The 19,012-nt window shown below is 37.4% G+C and overlaps 1 protein-coding gene across 4 annotated transcripts in view; it reads right to left on the reverse strand.

Annotated features, from left to right (window-relative positions):
* The window catches only part of LOC107597181 (echinoderm microtubule-associated protein-like 6), a 69,834-nt gene that overhangs the window by 43,054 nt on the left and 7,768 nt on the right, over window positions 1-19,012 (reverse strand). For all 4 annotated transcript variants that reach the window (XM_016288139.1, XM_016288137.1, XM_016288138.1 and 1 more), the window contains 5 exons: window positions 6,506-6,665; window positions 5,556-5,654; window positions 3,695-3,763; window positions 3,119-3,304; window positions 2,759-2,894 (listed from right to left, as the gene is read on the reverse strand). In XM_016288139.1, coding sequence (XP_016143625.1) covers window positions 2,759-2,894; window positions 3,119-3,304; window positions 3,695-3,763; window positions 5,556-5,654; window positions 6,506-6,665 — 650 coding nt within the window. The remainder of the gene's footprint in view (window positions 1-2,758; window positions 2,895-3,118; window positions 3,305-3,694; window positions 3,764-5,555; window positions 5,655-6,505; window positions 6,666-19,012) is intronic.

Here is a 19,012-nt window from a genome sequence, read left to right on the forward strand (position 1 = left end):
TGCCCAGAACAGAACCATACCGCCAATCCAAACTGTATGCTAATAAGATTACCATAAATGTGTCCCTCAGTTTGTAAAAACAAGCAGAAGTTGTTGGAAACAAAACAGCTCAACTTTATTTAATCTGGATCTGGTGGGCTGCATTTTAAAGTTTTTAAAATCAATATATATTTTTTTTATTGATTATTCAAAATTCTATGAATAACTTTCAATTATCATTTGTTTTTAATTGTTGATGTGTTTTAACTTAAGCATTTTCTGCATCAAGCCAATTATTACATTACAAAGCAGTGCTGCTATCATTTTCTAAAACGAAAACCATAGAAACAAATAAAGAATATAAGAATATAAAAGAAATAACTGAAGTAAGGCTGGAAATAGATCAAATATAAGTATGAAAAACATAAATAAATAAAGCCATGCCTTTTAAAAACGTTCATTGAAATTAAGCTGAAATAAAATAATTTAAATATTAAATATAAATATATAAAAATTAAATATATACATATAAATATGAAATTAAATATATAAATACTAGATGAAAAAAGAAAACAATTAAATTAGAACTTAAATACTATAAAGTAAACTTCTAAAACTGAAATAGACAAATTAAAAAATTAATATGTTTTTTTAAGATTTATATAAGTATAAGTGCATATATATATATACGTGAATATGAATATATTCACGTATATAATATATACGTGAATATATTCATATTCACGTATATATTATATACATTAAAAAGACAAAAGCACATAACAAACGTAAACTAAAGCTTATTCAAAATACTAATAAAATCAATAAAAGTATATAAATAATACTGTTACTTAGCAGAAAAAAATGTAAATCGATGTTACAAGGTATATAAAAAAAAATCCACATACAAGAAATTAAACCAATAACTCCAAACCAAAAGTTATTTTACTTAGAAAAAAGCACCACTTCTAAAAGACAACATTAAGAGCTCAAAAACACACACATTATTGTATTGAACAATTAATATAATCACAAAAAATAGCTGTGTAAAATAGAGTGTAAAAAGCTTCACACTCATCAGTTGTCATAAGCTGGTGTTTTAAGCAGGACAGAATGTAATTGGCTCATTAACTGACTGTACAGATTCAAAAATAAACCTTTAAAGCAGAAAAAGTAAAAAAAATGTGTTATATGGGAGTCTAAATTGGACAGACCAGCAAAATGTCAAACAAACAACTCCAGTGTGAATCGTTACGTTTGATGGACTTCTCTGATCCAAATGAGTCAAAAGTCTTCATCCAGTAAGAGTACAGAGCTATAAAAGAGCAGCTCGGATCATCTGATGAGAAACGTTTGAGTTCATATTGAGATCTCTGACTCTTAATTACAGTCTGGGAGACACTGTTGAGATCTCTTCTGAAAGATTACTGGGGTGATTTTCTCAGGAGAGATGTCTGAGAAGCAGGAGACTTCAGAAGAAGACACTCGGCAAAACAATTGGGATATTTTCCGTTTTTTTCTTTCCAGCAGGAAGTGTTCGGCGAGGTTTGTTAAATCTGCTGAGATTTCGGTTTCAGACTGACCGGATCTGATCTGATCTGATAGTTACCTGACAGTCTTCTGCTGTGAAAGCGCTGACAGCTTCATTGCTACAAGACTTACATCTGCTGATAACACTGTCACTCGTGTGATAGAAGCGCAGGCCGTGTTGCCATGGTGACACAATCCCTTCTATACTGAGCATGCTGCTGTACCTCCATAAGGAGTCAAACGATGGATGCAATGCAATTTCCTTTTGAAAAATGGCCAATAATGGTATAAGCTTTTGTGGTTCATTACATAAAGCCCTATTATTCTTATTATACAGTATATACACTATTATTATTATTTACACAAACAAAATCACTGAATCCAGTCACAAAAATGGAATTTACTGTTTAACACGGAATGAAAAAAAATTGTAATCAATAAATTGAAATGTACACTTAATCTTCAGACAGAGGTCTTCACTACAACCCGCCAAAAGAAAAGTTTGGTTTAACATATAATTCGGTTTAACTAATAGCAATAATACAGTTTATTAAACACAAGTTTTAGTCCATGCTTCAATTTAACTCGTAAACCTCTGTTAGGGTTCAAAAATGTCTCTGTTAGTTCACATTTCATTTGATAACATTTTAAAAGATTAAATTATCATCTAAGTTTTATGATGTGAGTTTTTATTGATGTAGTTCATTTGATTATCAGCCATTTTTATCATAGATTTTTATTAAGTCATAAAACACAGAATCCAGAACACTCAAAACAGACAATCAAGAATTTCAGAAAAGTCCCTATTATTGTTAAAAATTTAACAAATTACTAAATTGTTAAAAGTTTCATGATTCCTTTTTGATTATTAAAATTTAACGAAACCATTAAAAGTGGAATCAAGGAAAATTAAAAAATGAAATGTCATTGTTAAAAGTGCGATGAATTATTACATTGTTAAAGCTTTATGAATTCAATTGATTAAACATCCTTTTTGATTATTAAAATTTAATTAAACCATAAAAAAAATGTTTTGTACGGTTTAATAGAAAACAAAAATCGGGGAAAAGATTCACGCTATGCGTTCCAAAGTCCCACCAATTCACGCAATTCACACTTGGTCAGATTAGAAATAGTTATTTGCTGTGTAAATGTTAATGAAGTCAAAGATGTGTTGTGAATAAGCATGTCACACAGTACATTAAACTATTTCAAAAGGGCAAGAAAAAGGCCCGCTGTAATGCTTTACCTTTATAACCCTGTTCTGCCTCCCGGAGGTCAATCTTGGTGATGGGTTTGAAATCCACGTCCCACAGCCTCACACATCCGTCCCGCCCACCGGTGGCGAAGCCTTCTTCACATGAATGCATGCTGAAGATCCCTGCCTGCAGAACAACGAGAGTTTACAAACGCATGTGCAACAGGTCACACGTCACCACATGCTATATTCACTAATGTCACAGATGCATGGCACAGATGGCCAATGCATTGAATGTCTGATCATAAATTGTAACTTCAGTTAATGTCCTTTAATGGAGATGCTATAGCGCACAGCTGATGTGTATGTGGTGGGAGTGATGGTGTAGGAAGTGTGATGAGCTTCACTCACTCCATGCGCCGCCTGTATCGTTCTCGTCAGGTTGAGCCCCTTCCACACGTAAATGTCTCCATTTAGAGCTCCAGAATACGTCACTTCATCTTTCGCCGTCGCCAAGCAGAGGATGGTTTGCAGGTCCCCCGTCTTTCCAAAGATCCCTCGTTTTGGTGTCAATGCATTTCCACATAATGTCCAAAACTATGAGACAAAAGAGAAAATCACCTTCATATTTAATTCATTTCAGTTTGTTGCTCATGCAAATTAGCTTTAAATCTTAAAATATTGTGCATGCATAACTTCGTTTTTAGAGCTTGACATCTGTGCATTCACTTTTACTAAATGAAAAGTCATACAGGTTGACTAAATCAGACAGAATTAGATTTTTGGCTTTAAATTATATTCTTCTGTCTCAGTTGTTCAGTATGTTAATGCATTTCTTGAAGTCTGTGAAAAAGCATTGCATTTGCTGTAAAGATGAAAACAAGAAAGGAAAGGAGGAATAAATTACGGCATGTTTTCCAGTGATGCCTCATTTATTTGTTTCCGAGAGCGGGTTCGAGTGAACTTTGTCTCAGGGGTTTGACTCACTTTAATGTGCTTGACTCCGCAGCTCACCAGTCTGTGCGGCACAAACGGGTCCCAGGAAATATCAAAGATCTGAAACGCAGCACAAAAAGGTGAAATAAACATGTCAACTCTTCCACAACATCTTCCATAACTTTCATTACGCCAAAACCGATTACACTGAATTAAGCAGAAGTCTCTAAAATGATACACAATGCAAAATATAATGGAAATTATAATGCAAATACCTGAATCATATTTGCTGAATAAAATCCAATACTTGTTTCTTGAGGTGCTGATTTTAAAAATAGTGGCGGTTTTGCTCAAACACGACACACTTTCTCATAAAATATGATGCATTTCATAGCATTTTTGCTTTCAACAAACATTAGTAAGGTGAAGAATTCTCGTATTATCTCTTAATCAGCAGAAAAACACCACAAAGCTATGATTCTTATCTGAATCTGAGCCACATCCCAATGATTTGCTCAATTCTCAGCCAGACTGATTCTGAAGACATTGAATGTCTTGAAGATATTAATTGAATGATTCTGATGACATTATTTTATGCATGATCCTGATTTTTGCAGACTGTAATTTAAATGATCAATTTAGAATTTTTTTGGTCATTAAAACCAAAACTTTAGACATTTTACTGCTTTTGTTATTTTGATAAATGCATTAAAGCAGATACATACATATATACTTTTTAAAAAGTAGGAAAAAACGGTTGGAAAGATTTTATTGTTATTTTTGAACTCGGCATCATCAAATTAGGCAAATCAGCTGTTATATTTAGCATAATTGGGATACTAGTATTTTTTATTAATATTTTGAATAAGTAATATTTTTATATTTTCCACTTTCATTTGAATATTAGTTCAAGTTTGTAGTGACTTTGTAGCGTGTTTTGTCATTTTTATAAGTTTTTTTCATATCTCTATATGGTTTTTATTGATTTTATTTAGGTTTTAGTTATATTATTACATAACTTGAAATAAAATAAGTTTTTCTTCAGATATTTTTGGCAAATTATTTATTTTTTCAAGATCCAGGGCTGTGTAATTATAGTCATGCTTGCTAATTAGCTAAAAATTCAGCAATTTATAACAAGAACAATGCATTAAGCATCTTAATCAACATAATTTTTCTTCTTTCCATAATTCTTCATTTTAAACTATCCATTTATCTTTCAAACAATGTGATTTCTTCATTATTTGCATGCATTATCTGCAAATAAACAATTAATAAAGCCTTCTTGTTGCTCAAACAGTAGATCATGCTGCTAGCAACGGGTTCGATTTCCAGGGAATGCATGAAGTGATCAATCATATACCTTGAATGCAATGTACGTTGCTTCAGATAAAAGCTTCTGTCAAATGCATGAATATAAAATGCAAACGATATAAACTCTAAATTGCTTTATATTCAATCGGCACTCCCGGCAGTGAAGCTGTTGAGCTGGAACAGTAGAGAGAAGACAGCAGGATTTTAATGGCACCTTAGGGAGTCTTCTGGTGTCTGTGGTTCTTCACTAAGCTGCTCTGTCATCTCTGCTGAGGCTTCAGACTCCCTTCACACTGAGCGTGTGTGTGTGTGAAACACTCTGTCTGTCAGTTCGTGCATTGAAATGCTCCTTTGTACTGTAGCACAACACAATAACTTATTCATAACGCTCTTAACGGTTATTCATTCACATCACTGAGGTGTAGCATCTGTTGCTATGGAAACAGTCCTACCATGTGTCGACTGGATGGGCACTTTCTGTGCTTTTCACTTCATGCACTAAAGTCACAAACTTTCTGGCCTAATGAATGAAATGGTGACTGTGCGGTTTTGATGTAATTAACTGTCGGTAATGAGGAACAGTCAGTTCTGTTCTTACCCTGTCAGAATGTCCCGTGGCGGTGGCTAAGACACGCCCCTTTTTCCAGTCCCACACGCACACCGTGTTTTTGGCATCAAGTCCCACGGACGCTAAACGCTGAATGTTCAAAAACACGAGACAGGACAAAATAAGCCGTTAGATGAGAGCATTTGCAAACAGATGAAGGTAATCTGATTTTAATAACAATACTACTCAGGGTTAATATAGTTACCTAAAAATAAGATTGAAACTAAAATTAAAACTATTTTGTTACTTGAAATCAAATAAACTAAGCTAAAAAAGGTTTGATAGAAGTGGCTGGAAGACCTGCCAAGAGAGCATTGCAATAGTCCAGGCTGGATAGAACAAGAAACAAGTATTATCATAAATAGTGGTCAAATATTGAAGCTATCTAATCTCAAGGTCAATTCAGAATATTTATTGTAAAATTGGTTTTGTAACAGTTGCCAAAAATGATATATATATTGCTGTGATTTGTGATATAATTTAAAGGGAAAAAATTTCAAATTTCAAAACGTCCCCCCCTCTGGTTTGTTCACAAATCACACCCTGTATATATATATATATATATATATATATATATATTACTTGATAAAAATATATTTTTTTAAATGTATGTAGTCAGGGACAGAGAACAAGCTTGTTTCTAACAATAATAATATTGTAACTAAGCAGAATCATGAATATTTCTATCTTATTTTGTTAACCATTTATCATATAACTTAGATGTAATAATAAAAAAGTACCATTTTAACTGTAGTTTGTTGAAAGTATAGTGAGAGTATCGTATCATGAGATCAATATTGTGCATCAAGCCATATATTGTTACACCCCGAAATATGACAAAAATATGTTCATATTAATACGTTTATTGCATATGTATTAGAGAATGCAGCCAATCAGAATGAAGTATTTCAGAGAGCCGTGCAGGAAGTCATGTGACTCACCTGGCCATCGGCGTCGAAAGCCAGACAGGCCACACCGTGCGTGTGAACGTCTCTGAGGATGGACACGGTGGTCAGCGCGTACGAGTCCCACACGCAGATATACGGATCCTTCCCAACCTGACCTGTGGCCACCTGGATCTTATCCGGATGCAGCGCTAGACTGAGAACAGAAGAGACACGCGCCGTGAGATACACTGACAGAAAGACAGACAGTAAAGAGAAGAAAAGCAAAGCAAATAAAATAAAAGAGAAGAAAAAAAGATAACTGAAATATTGAAAGACATTAAAGAGCTTAATTTGAGTTACTTGTCAGCAAATTAAAATATCTTATATAAAAACCATTCTATACTAATATATCATAAATATATAAAAACATTTCAGTCTGGCTTCCGTCTACTACATAGTACTGAACCTGCCCTTGTAAAGGTAGTGAACGATTTATTACTTTCTTGCGACACTGGCTCACTATTTTTATTTCTGCTACTTGACCTCAGCTCTGCCTTCGATACGATCTCTCATGATTTGCTTATTTCTAGCCTCTCGGATGTGGGTATATCTGGTACTGCTCTTTCCTGGATCTCTTAATACCTCCTTGATAGACAATTCTACATCTCTGTTCAGGATTTCAGATCTCCTACTGCCCCCTGAAACAAGGCGTCCCCCAGGGTTCCGTTCTTGGGCCTTTGCCGTTTATCATTTATATTTTACCATTGGGTCTGATTCTACAGCATCATGGCTTTAGCTATAATTTTTATTCTGATGACATTCAAGTTTACACATCTTGCAGGCCTTCTCTATCCACCCAAATTGACCAAATTTCTATTTGCATGCAGGAAATAAAAGTATGGCTCAACTCTATTTTTCTAAAACTTAATATGGATAAAACTGAGATCATCATTATTGGAACCCCGTCACTCACTACCAAAGTTCCCCCTGACTTTACCTGCAATATCACTGGTACTCTCATCACACCATCTTGTATCATCAAAAATCTTGGTGTTATGTTTGACTCCTCTCTTTCTTGTCAGTCTCATATTAACTCTCTCTCACTAAATCAGCATTCTTTCATTTACAACGAATAGTCCGGCTCAGTCTTTTCATTATTGTCAAATGTGCAGAAACTCTCATCCATGCTTTTGTTTCATCACGTCTCAATTAGTGGTCGACCGATATATCGACAAGGCCGATATATCGTCCGATATTTGAAAAATGGCAATAATGCCAATATCGGCCGATAAGTTTTTCTGTTTGGCCAATGTGTTCGAGGCGGGACTTTTATTTTGACGGCACACAGGGCTCACATTCTCCCTCTTGTTCGCTGTCGTCATTCAGTTCCGTCTAATATGGATAGAAGTCTATCTAATAATCAAATAAAACTGTTAAACAAAGGAAATAAAAAGTATACAAGAAAGTATTATAACGATTGCTTTAATATTATTAGTAATAGAAAGGCAAACATTATAAGAATTTCTCATTTGCCGTCAGCATTCAGTAAATACGCATTAATATAATTTAAACAAATCTTTGAATGACAAACCTAATTTCACAAACCTTGCAGACTTAGTCGAATCTAGTTGAGATCTTGTGAAGTGCGCATGTGTATCCTGCATGATCGTGTGTTCTCTGCGTGACGGTCGGTCCGTGTGAATTGAATGCGGACAGGAGGAGAGTTCAGCTTGACTGGAGACGCGCGATCGACAAACTTTAATCTCGTGACTGATTTCAAATTATGCTGCGCTTTATGCATTTGCCCACTGTCATATTCATGTCATTTTCATTGCGTGCTCTATGTAAAATGAGTGTTACCTTGGCTTTATTTGAAAAAAAAAAAAGATTCCCAATGCTCACAAACTTCCCAGAATACTGAGTGCCCTGTTGGTTATAGTGTTTACTTCCTTTTTAATTCAATTTTATTAAATATTTATTTATTTGTGAAAAATGCTTTGTCTTCTAAAGTAGGCCTATAAGTATGTTTATTTTACACAATTATTTTTAATCCATTTTCAAATTTCTTAAATATAAATTAAAATAAAATTATATCGGCTTTATATCGGCCACCCTGCTTCCCAAGATATCGGCATCAGCTGTCAAAAAACCCATATCAGTCGACCACTAGTCTCGATTATTGTAATGCCCTTTTCATTGGCTTACCCGTTGCCTCCATTCAGCCGCTCGTATTATCACCCACACTAATTAATTTTTATATTTCCTTTTTTTAATTTTTTAAAACTTTTTTTGTTTTTAAGTTTTTGTAATATCTCTATATAGTTTTATATATTTTTTATTTCACTTTTAGTTCTTAAATAAAACAAGTTTAATTTTTAAAAATAATTATTTTATATAATTTAATATATAATTAGTTTTATTCCAGTTCATGCAGTTAATGTTTATTTTATTTCAAATAACAAAAATGGTTATGTTTACTTTGTTAACTGTATAGTTAACCAAAAGTGTATAGACACACACATACTTTTGGACAGAACAAAAAAATTTAAACTGTTTTTTATTATTTTATTACACATATATCTCACACACACACACACACACACACACACACACACACACACACACACACACACACACTTACATTTATGGGGCCAAAAAATACACACAGTCTTTGCCAAAATAAAATGACAGTCAGAAGTCTGATAACGAGATTGGATGGATGGATCTCATTAAAACAGTTAGAATCTAGAACTATACATGAACACAGAAAGTCTGATTATGCGACTAAACACTAAATGAAGCCGAGTGTGGGAGAGACGCACGGCTGAGGAAAGCACAGCAGGATCAGCACATACGAGACGACTGACTATCCGACAGGAAGATGATGTCTCAGACGAACCGACTCTCTCCACGGCAACAGCTCTGCCATGGTGACCGCCAGCGAGAGCCGAAGCTCCTGATACAGCAGGTGCAAAGCAAACTCATAACCAACCAGAATAATCATAAGCCAGTGCTGAAAGATCATAAATGCTTATTTGTGTGTGTGTGTGTGTGTTTCAGAGAGCTTGCAGGACGATCAAAGTCTCTCCATGTCCACTGGCATGAAACCCAAGCCAGCAGCTGTGCCGTGTGCCAATGCAGTTATGAGCTGCACTGACCCGTTTACTTTATACACATTAGATGCATAAGAACTACCTTTCTACAATTCAATCAATTCTTTATACATATAATTTTTTGTTGTTGTTGAATATCCTGTTTTTACTTTGAAATGCATCACATTAGGGAGGTAAAATGGTTTGACATAAATCAGTTTTTATTTTAGTATTATTTATATACTATTGAAGTATTTATTCATATTTTGAATATGCTTTTTTATCATATGTATCTAATTACATCATTTAGTATTATTTATTTTATTATATTTTTACATTATGTAAAAAATTATATTATTTATTCATACTATTTATAATATGTATTAATATTTTGAAGTAGGTTTTATTTTTATATTTAAATTTTTCATTTAAATTTTAGTTTAAGTTTCTGTAATTTTACGTGCTGTTAAATGTAGCTTTATTTTTTCAGTTTTAGTTGTAGTAATTTTAGTATCTCAACATTTCATTTAGCTGTAACATACCATCTATTTGTCTTTTAATCCTGATACAGCAGGTGCAAAGCAAACTCATAACCAACCAGAATAATCATAAGCCAGTGCTGAAAGATCATAAATGCTTATTTAGTTCCTGTGTTGAGAGATTTGTTTGGGACGGGCCTACTGTACAACATACTGTCAATGGACAACAGCAGAGACATAATATGCATGCTATTTCCAAAGCACTCTGCTTCAGTTTAGTATTAGTTATACTATTTATTCATATTTTGAATCGTTTTATTTTTATATTTTCAGTTTTTGTTAAAATTTTAGATTTACGTAATTTAATGTCAATTTTTGTGCTCTTGTCATTTTGAAACATTTAAAAAAATTCTATAAAGATTCTATATCAAATTAATTCTATGAAACAAATTAATCTATATAAAATTCTATATAAAAATCTTTCTTTTAGATTTTGTTTTAGTCATTTTAGTACCTAAACTTAAGCTTATTTCATTTAGTTTCAACTTAAACATATTTTATTTGGATGCCAAGGAACCATTTCTAACTTATTATAGTATGTTTTTCACTTAATATTTATTTTAAATTTTATTTCAGCTTAATATCAACAAAAAATACTTCTACAAATGTTTATTTTATTTTAGTTGTAATAATTTTAGAACCTCAGTTTACACTTATTTATTTCATAGGTGTCAAGGCAACATTTCTAATAGCATTTTTTTCATTTATTTTTCATCTAATATTTATATTTTATTTCAGCTTTATTTCAATTATCGAGCATGACTTATAGCTTCTATAAGTTATTTTTTAAATGTAGTTTGTTTTTCATCTGATATTTATATTTAATTTTCTTTCAGCCTAATTTCAATAAACAAAAATGACAAAATTACTTCTTTCAGTTTTAGTAATTTTAGAACTTATTTTATGTTTTTCATTGCATATACTGTTGTGTGTGTGTGTGTGTGTGTTTCAGAGAGCTTGCAGGACGATCAAAGTCTCTCCATGTCCACTGGCATGAAACCCAAGCCAGCAGCTGTGCCGTGTGCCAATGCAGTTATGAGCTGCACTGACCCGTTTACTTTATACACATTAGATGCATAAGAACTACCTTTCTACAATTCAATCAATTCTTTATACATATAATTTTTTGTTGTTGTTGAATATCCTGTTTTTACTTTGAAATGCATCACATTAGGGAGGTAAAATGGTTTGACATAAATCAGTTTTTATTTTAGTATTATTTATATACTATTGAAGTATTTATTCATATTTTGAATATGCTTTTTTATCATATGTATCTAATTACATCATTTAGTATTATTTATTTTATTATATTTTTACATTATGTAAAAAATTATATTATTTATTCATACTATTTATAATATGTATTAATATTTTGAAGTAGGTTTTATTTTTATATTTAAATTTTTCATTTAAATTTTAGTTTAAGTTTCTGTAATTTTACGTGCTGTTAAATGTAGCTTTATTTTTTTCAGTTTTAGTTGTAGTAATTTTAGTATCTCAACATTTCATTTAGCTGTAACATACCATCTATTTGTCTTTTAATGTTTCTTCATCTATATTTATATTTATCTATATAAATATTTATATTTTATTTGATTTAAAATGGTCTTAAACCAGTGTTGTCATTTTTTATTTTAATTTTAGTTTACATTTTTGTAATTTTGTCATGTGCTTTTGCATTTTTTATTTTTTATATATATATTTCTATATAGATTTAAATTAATATTTTTATTTCAGTTTTAGTCTTAATATACTTAAACATTTTTGTAAAAGTTTAAAGTTTAAATTTTTCATCTAATACATTTTATTTTAGCTTTATTTCAATTACGGAAAATGGTTTGTAATAGATTTAGTTTTAGGTAACAATAAACACATTCTCAAATAATGCTCAAATTTGCTCAAGATACCAACGTCTGCAATCATAGTCAGAGATCTCAGTATGAACGATCTGTGTGTATCATTTGATGCATCAAACTTAACTCATCCCACAACATTTAACAGACATAATAACTGCAAAACACCTCGTATACTCAGATCACCTTAGCAACAGCATCAAACCACATTTGCTACCAAAAAGAAAACGCTATAGGGCCTATAGCATCAAGGTGACAAGTTTTGCACAGGCAATAACTCAAAAGACAAAGTTGCTACCTAAATATATCATTAACTGAGAGCTTCATTAAGCGTCCTCAGTGATGAGAGAGCAGGGAGAGTAAGACATGGCAAAAGAAGAGAAAGATGAAACAGTGACCCTGAAGAAAGGGTGACTTTGACATCACTGATAGCGGCTCTGAAAGCAGCGCAGCTGCAACTCTTTCACTGAACGAATAAAGGCCTCCAACACAACAGATAAAAGAGTGTGTGTGTGTGTTTGTGTGTGTGAGTGTGTGTATGTATGTGTGTGTGAGTGTGTGTATGTGTGTGTGTGTGTGTATGTATGTGTGTGTGTATGTGTCATAAAAACATCAGATATCGGAGCAAAATCTAATACTGAACACTTTGGCAGCAAGGTCTTGGCTTGAATGGAGCTGATACAGAGAGTCAGATGAATCCCACAAAACACAAACATACAAAAACATTAGATTAGGCTATATTTTAAACAAAAAATGATCATTATTTTTAGCAATTGTTTAGCTGGAAAACATTTTCTTTGAAACAATTTTCACACAGAAATTGTAAATTTGACAATTACAAAGAAACGGCCAGGGTTATTAAAGTCAACTAAAAGTAAAACTGAAATAAAAAATTTAACTATTTAAAAAAACAAAATTTTTGTTACTTAAAATCGAATAAACATTCAATAATTTTTTTTAAAACTTATTTCAGCTAGTTGCCAAACCAACATTTCTTTTTTAAAATTTAGTTTAACTTAACGTACAAAAAACCCTACATAAATATATAAAAAACAAAAACTCCTTAAAGATGACAAAAACACAACAAAATATTACTAAAACTTTAATTTAAAATGAAAGCAAAATATACAAATAAAAACTTATTGAAAATATTAGTAAAAACTATAATATAATAATAACAATGGTAACTGTAATTAAGTCAAAAGACTAAAACTGTATTTTTTGTAAAACATACTACAATCATTTTTTTTATTTTTCATTTTTTAAATTCCACTAATTTTTAAGTTTAATTTACAACTTACAAAAAACATTTTTTATAGTGTTGATGCTGAAATTACACACTGTAAAAAGAATCGACTGACAGTCACCACTGAGAATCATGAAAATTATAGTAAAACACTCAAAATAAAATTACACATGCATTACAGGAATTAGACTTTGTGCTTTGATTTTCCCAGACATGTTTCCATGATTTTCACTCCATCAGAACGTGTGTTGGGCGTTTACTCATGTTTGTGCCAAACCCCTGTGAGTCAGTGAACAGCTGAGGGGTTCTGGGAAAGATCTGCAGCCAAATGAACACCAGTGACTGTAGGCCTACAGGGAGGAAGCTGAACAGGAAAATGAAGAGCGGATGATAACCATGCCAGAAAGAGCGCGAGCGAGTGTGAGTGTGTGTGTGTGTGTGTGTGTGTGTGTGTTCCTCCGCAGATGTGCTGAAGTCTTTGTGCAGTGAAGTGGGACGTCTGACCGCTGTCGTGACAGAGCGCATTTGGAAAAGCCTGAAATAATTCCAGCTGCCTGAGACCTGCAAGCAGCCGAATGTTTCTGATATGATTCTGGACTAAAAATACTAATCTAATGAGGCTAATGCATTGAACAGTTCACACAAAAATTTGAATTAGCTGAAAATGTACTCAGGTCATCTGCAATGTAGATGAGTTTGTTTCTTCATCAGATTTGGAGAAATGCAGCATTGCATCACTTGCTCAGCAATGGAGCAACTTTGAACTTTGAACTGTGAATTCTGGCTGAACATTTGATGAAAATGCACTCGCCCTCAGGCCATCCAAGATTAGGATGAGTTTGTTTCTTCATCAGATTTGGAGAAATGCAGCATTGCATCACTTGCTCAGCAATGGAGCAACTTTGAACTTTGAACTGTGAATTCTGGCTAAAATATCCATAATCAATAATAATGTTTCTAATAACGCTTCCTCCAGTGAAAAAGTCCATCTCCTGTTGTCTCTCACATCCAAATCCAGCCACATATTTGTTTAAAGCTGTAAATAGTGTAAACGGTGCTTGATCTGTGCAAATCTCTCGCCTGATTCAGACCAGACCGCTTTTTCACTGGAGGAAGCATAATTACGGATTATGGACTCTTATATATTATGGATTTGTTTCTTACAAACACGCAGCTTTTGTCTTCTCAAGACATTAACTGATGGACTGGAGTGGTGTGTGGATTACTTGTGGATTATTGTGATGTTTTTATCAGCTGTCTGGACTCTCATTCTGACGGCACCCATTCACTGCAGAGCATCCATTGCTGAGACACTGATGCAATGCTACATTTCTCCAAATCTGATGAAGAAACAAACTCATCTACATCTTGGATGGCCTGAGGGTGAGGACATTATCAGCAAGCTTTAAATTTTAGGTGAAATATTGCTTTAATCATATAAACAAATCCTTAAGCAAGTAGCTGTGCAACAAAATACTGCATCAATATTCCAATATTTATTCACATATTATTACGAATAATTATTCCCATTATCATTAAGCATCCCTTGTTCTTCTGAGCGATGTTTTAATGGTTTTTGCTTTATCTGACCAACTATCAAAGGGATTATGCTCTCCATGAAATTAATACTGAAGTCATTTTTCTCCATTTCTCAGCCACTAGATACCGCCTAGAGAAATGTGAAAGGAGGTCATTTGACAAAGGTCAAATATATATTATTAAATATGATACCTTAATTAGAGTCTAGAATACAACAATGTCGTAAATTAATTTAAATTCTAATCACAAGTTGCTTGTTCAAATTTCCATTTGCACTTGGTAAAAAAAATGGTGCTATTTTTAAGCGTAGGAAAAAAAGCGGTGACTGAGCAGGGTCTGTTCATTAGAATAATGCAATTATGAACGCATCTCCAACGAGAGCTTTAATGAAACGAGTAGTCGGGTTGTTTTAGTCCTAATGAGCTCTCAAAATCATGCATATCTGAAACCGTGACAAGACAGAATCAAGAAAGCAAATAAACGTGTCCTCTGCTGTCTCACACGCGGCGCGGCACGGGAAGAGACGGCGTGGAATTTGAGCTCACAGTAATTCCACAGAGCGTCTGTCCTCGGTTAAGAGCTCAAATGTTGGGCTAATCTGGCTGTGTTTGGGGTCAGATACGGGCTGATAGAGTGACCCCACACTTGCCCTTCATGCTGAGAGACACAAGAACAATTAGTGCTTTGACTCACTAAACGTCTTTACTTTAGTCAGCAGATCATCTAGACCACTCAAAACAGCAGCTACTTCAACACAGTTCTTTAAAAAAACCATCTAAAGAACCCGGAAACCAAAACACAAATCTGAAGAACCTAGAATAAAATATTCAAAATGTTTTTAATCTTCAAAGAATCACATAGCAACTCAAGAACCCGATATAACTAAAAAAAAATTATTTTTAAGAAGTGGAACTAAAAGGTATTTTTGTCTTGATTGTCATCACAAATATCAAAGTCAAATTGATTTCTATCATGCTTTTCACAAAACACATTGTTTTAAAGCAGCTTTACAAGAAATCATGATGTTAATGTTTATTTTGCATTAAAAAATTAAGTGTTTTGAGATGAGTGGGTGACACTAACTGAGTTCCCTTTCAGTCGGTCACTCTCGACGTCACATCGGATGACCGACGAATTGGGATCTCGCTTAGAGGGACCAATCTACTTCGAGTGTAAACTAAATGAGCCAATGCACATTGGCATGCGATTATTGCATCCAGCTGCTGCTGATCACAGCGTGAGTATAAGTAGGCAGCAGATGCAGCACATATTCAGCTTTTCGCTGAGGAGTCGAGCGGTTCTATTGTTCTGCTCCTGACCTTCCTACAGTAGTGAGAAAAACTTAAGCACGCAGTGCCGCAGTGGGCTCTCGTGCTAACCATCTCGGAGTTGCGGACCAGACTCCGTTACCTGCAAGGGGGCGGAGTGCCCGTGCCACTGCCTAGATATGGGGCTCCCTCTGGTGGCAGCCGGGGGTGTTCTTTTTCTAGCGGTGGGCAGACTGGTCTTACGGTCACGGTGAGGAATTCCCCTCCGGGGATGCCCAAACCCGCCGGCACTGCGAAACCAGAGGAGCTCTCAAAAGAGCAGGCTGGACCCTCCCAGGGGAGTACCACCTGTTTCTTCCGAGGCTCCCCCCGACGATCGGATGTCGGTTGCAGCATCAGAGGGTGAGCCGGACTTTTCCGGGGATGAAGATCCATCAGCGTTGCCGCCCTCTGGGTGGTCAGCGGTGCCGGAGGCGAACCGGAAATGATGGCTATGCTTTCCCGGGACACCGAGAGTGTCGGGCTCGAGTGGACTCTTCCACCGCGTCCCGATCCCTCAAGGTTGGACGATTGGTTTCTCAGGGGGTCGCGCGCTGGTTCTCAGGGCCCCACCCCAGTGCCTTTCTTCCCGGAGGTGCATGATGAGATCGCTGGGTCATGGACGGCACCTTTCACTGCCAGAAAAGGGACTTGCACGAGGGTGGTCACGACCTGGAAGTTCTCAAGGAACTCCGCACCGCGACGGACCTCGCGCTACGAGTGACGAAGTTTACGGCGCGGTCTCTGGGTCGTGCCATGTCCACTATGGTGGTCCAGGAGCGCCATCTCTGGCTGTGTCTGGCCGACATGCGCGAGGCGGACAAGACAAGATTCCTGAACGCCCCCGTGTCCCAGACCGGCCTGTTCGGCGACACGGTGGAGAACTTCGCCCAGCAGTTCTCCGCTGCCCAAAAGCAGACCGAGGCCATCAGGTATATCCTGCCCCGGCGTGCAGCTGCTGCCTCCACCCGGCCGCCGGTGGCAGCGCCTCAGCCCGCTCATCGCCCCCGCGTCCGCAGCAGCCTCCAGCAAAACTGCATCGAGGAGCCGGCCGCAGGGCAGCCGCCCCGCCGTCCAGGCCCCCGCCAGACCTGGTGGTAAGTGAAGGAGCAAGAGGCCCTGAGACGGGCGACCCAGAGATGGAGGGAGTTGCTCTTCGGGAGATGGTGAACGCACCACTCCCTCCCCCGGAGGAGGGCCGGGTGGAGAATCTTTTGTTTCCTTTTTTTCTGCCACTGACCTCGCGGCCAGTGGTACCCAAATTCTCGACAAAAAGAGCAATTTCTTCTTTCTTCTTCGCCAGTGAGCAGCAGCGGGCAGATCGGGAGGACGAACCAACGGACTACCAACGCACCCTCTGCTCAAACGCAGGTCAGTGTTACACACACCCAGACCCCGCCTCGGACCGGCAAAGAGATGCCCGGGCCGGGTCCCTGCGTTCTTCCGCGCTGCCACACTGCGGGTACGCCTGTAGTTCTGCTGATGCCACTTGCGCGGTGTCTGGGAGCCTGGCTAGAGCTACCCAGCCCGTCTTGATGGCTCCTTCGAACCGTCAGGCTCGGCTATGCGATTCAGTTCGCCCGGTGCCCTCCCAAGTTCAGGGGCGTCCACTTTACGTCAGTGAAAGCAGCAGATGCCCCTGTCTTGCGTGCAGAGATCGCAGTCCTACTGGCGAAGGACGCGATAGAGCCGGTTCCTCAAGCCGATATGAGGTCGGGGTTTTACAGCCCTTACTTCATGGTACCCAAGAAAGGTGGGGGGTTGAGACCTATCTTGGACCTGCGAGTCGTGAACCGGGCCCTTCACAGACTCCCGTTCAAGATGCTCACGCAGAAATACATTTTCAAGTGTATCCGTCCCCAAGACTGGTTCGCAGCGATCAACCTGAAGGACGCGTACTTTCATGTTTCGATCCTTCCGCAACACAGGCCATTCCTGTGGTTTGCGTTCGAGGGGCGGGCATACCGGTACAAGGTCCTGCCCTTCGGGCTGTCCCTCTTGCCCCGTGTCTTTACGAAAGTTACGGAGGCAGCCCTTGTTCCAATGAGAGAACAGGGCATTCGCATTCTCAACTACCTTGACGATTGGCTCATACTCGCTCAGTCTCAGGATCAGTTATGCGAGCACAGGGATTTGGTGCTTTCACACCTCAGCTTGTTGGGCCTTCGGGTCAACTGGGAAAAGAGCAAACTCTCCCCGACGCAGAGGATCTCTTTTCTCGGTATGGAGTTGGACTCGGTCAAACAGACAGCACGCCTCACGCAGGAACGTGCCTCAGTATGGAGTTGGACTCGGTCGAACAGACAGCACGCCTCACGCAGGAACGTGCTCAGTCGGTGTTGAACTGCTTGAATACATTCAAGAGCAGGATGGCGGTCCCACTGAAACAGTTTCAGAGGCCTGCGTTCCTCCGGGCAGGAGTGCCCCTGGAGCAGGTCTCCCATGTAACCCTGAGGCCCCGGCCCAGCTACGTGCCCAAGGTTCACGCTACTCCCTTCAGGGATCAGGTGGTGAACCTCCAAGCGCTGCCCTCGGAGGAGGCAGACCCAGCCCTAGTTTTGCTCTGTCCCGTCCGAGCCTTAAGGTGTTACGTAGACTGGACGCAAAGCTTCAGGACCTCAGACCAGCTCTTTGTCTGTCACGGAGGCCGGCAGAAGGGGAATGCCGTCTCAAAGCAGAGGATGGCCCACTGGATAGTGGATGCCATCACCCTGGCTTATCAGGCACAGGGTGTGCCCTGCCCGTTCAGGTTGCGAGCTCACTCAACTAGAGGTGTTGCATCCTCCTGGGCGCTGGCTCGTGGCGCCTCTCTGACAGATATCTGTAGGACTGTGGGCTGGGCAACCCCTAACACATTCGCTAGATTCTATAGCCTTCGTGTGGAGCCGGTATCCTCCTGTGTTCTCACCTCAAATGGGTAGAAGCACTGAGAGGCCCCGGCTTCGGGTCGGCTTGCAAAACCACTCCAGAGAGTCCATACAG

This window comes from Sinocyclocheilus grahami, unplaced genomic scaffold, assembly GCF_001515645.1.
Source record: "Sinocyclocheilus grahami isolate Dianchi unplaced genomic scaffold, SAMN03320097.WGS_v1.1 scaffold229.1, whole genome shotgun sequence".
Lineage (NCBI taxonomy): Eukaryota > Metazoa > Chordata > Actinopteri > Cypriniformes > Cyprinidae > Sinocyclocheilus > Sinocyclocheilus grahami.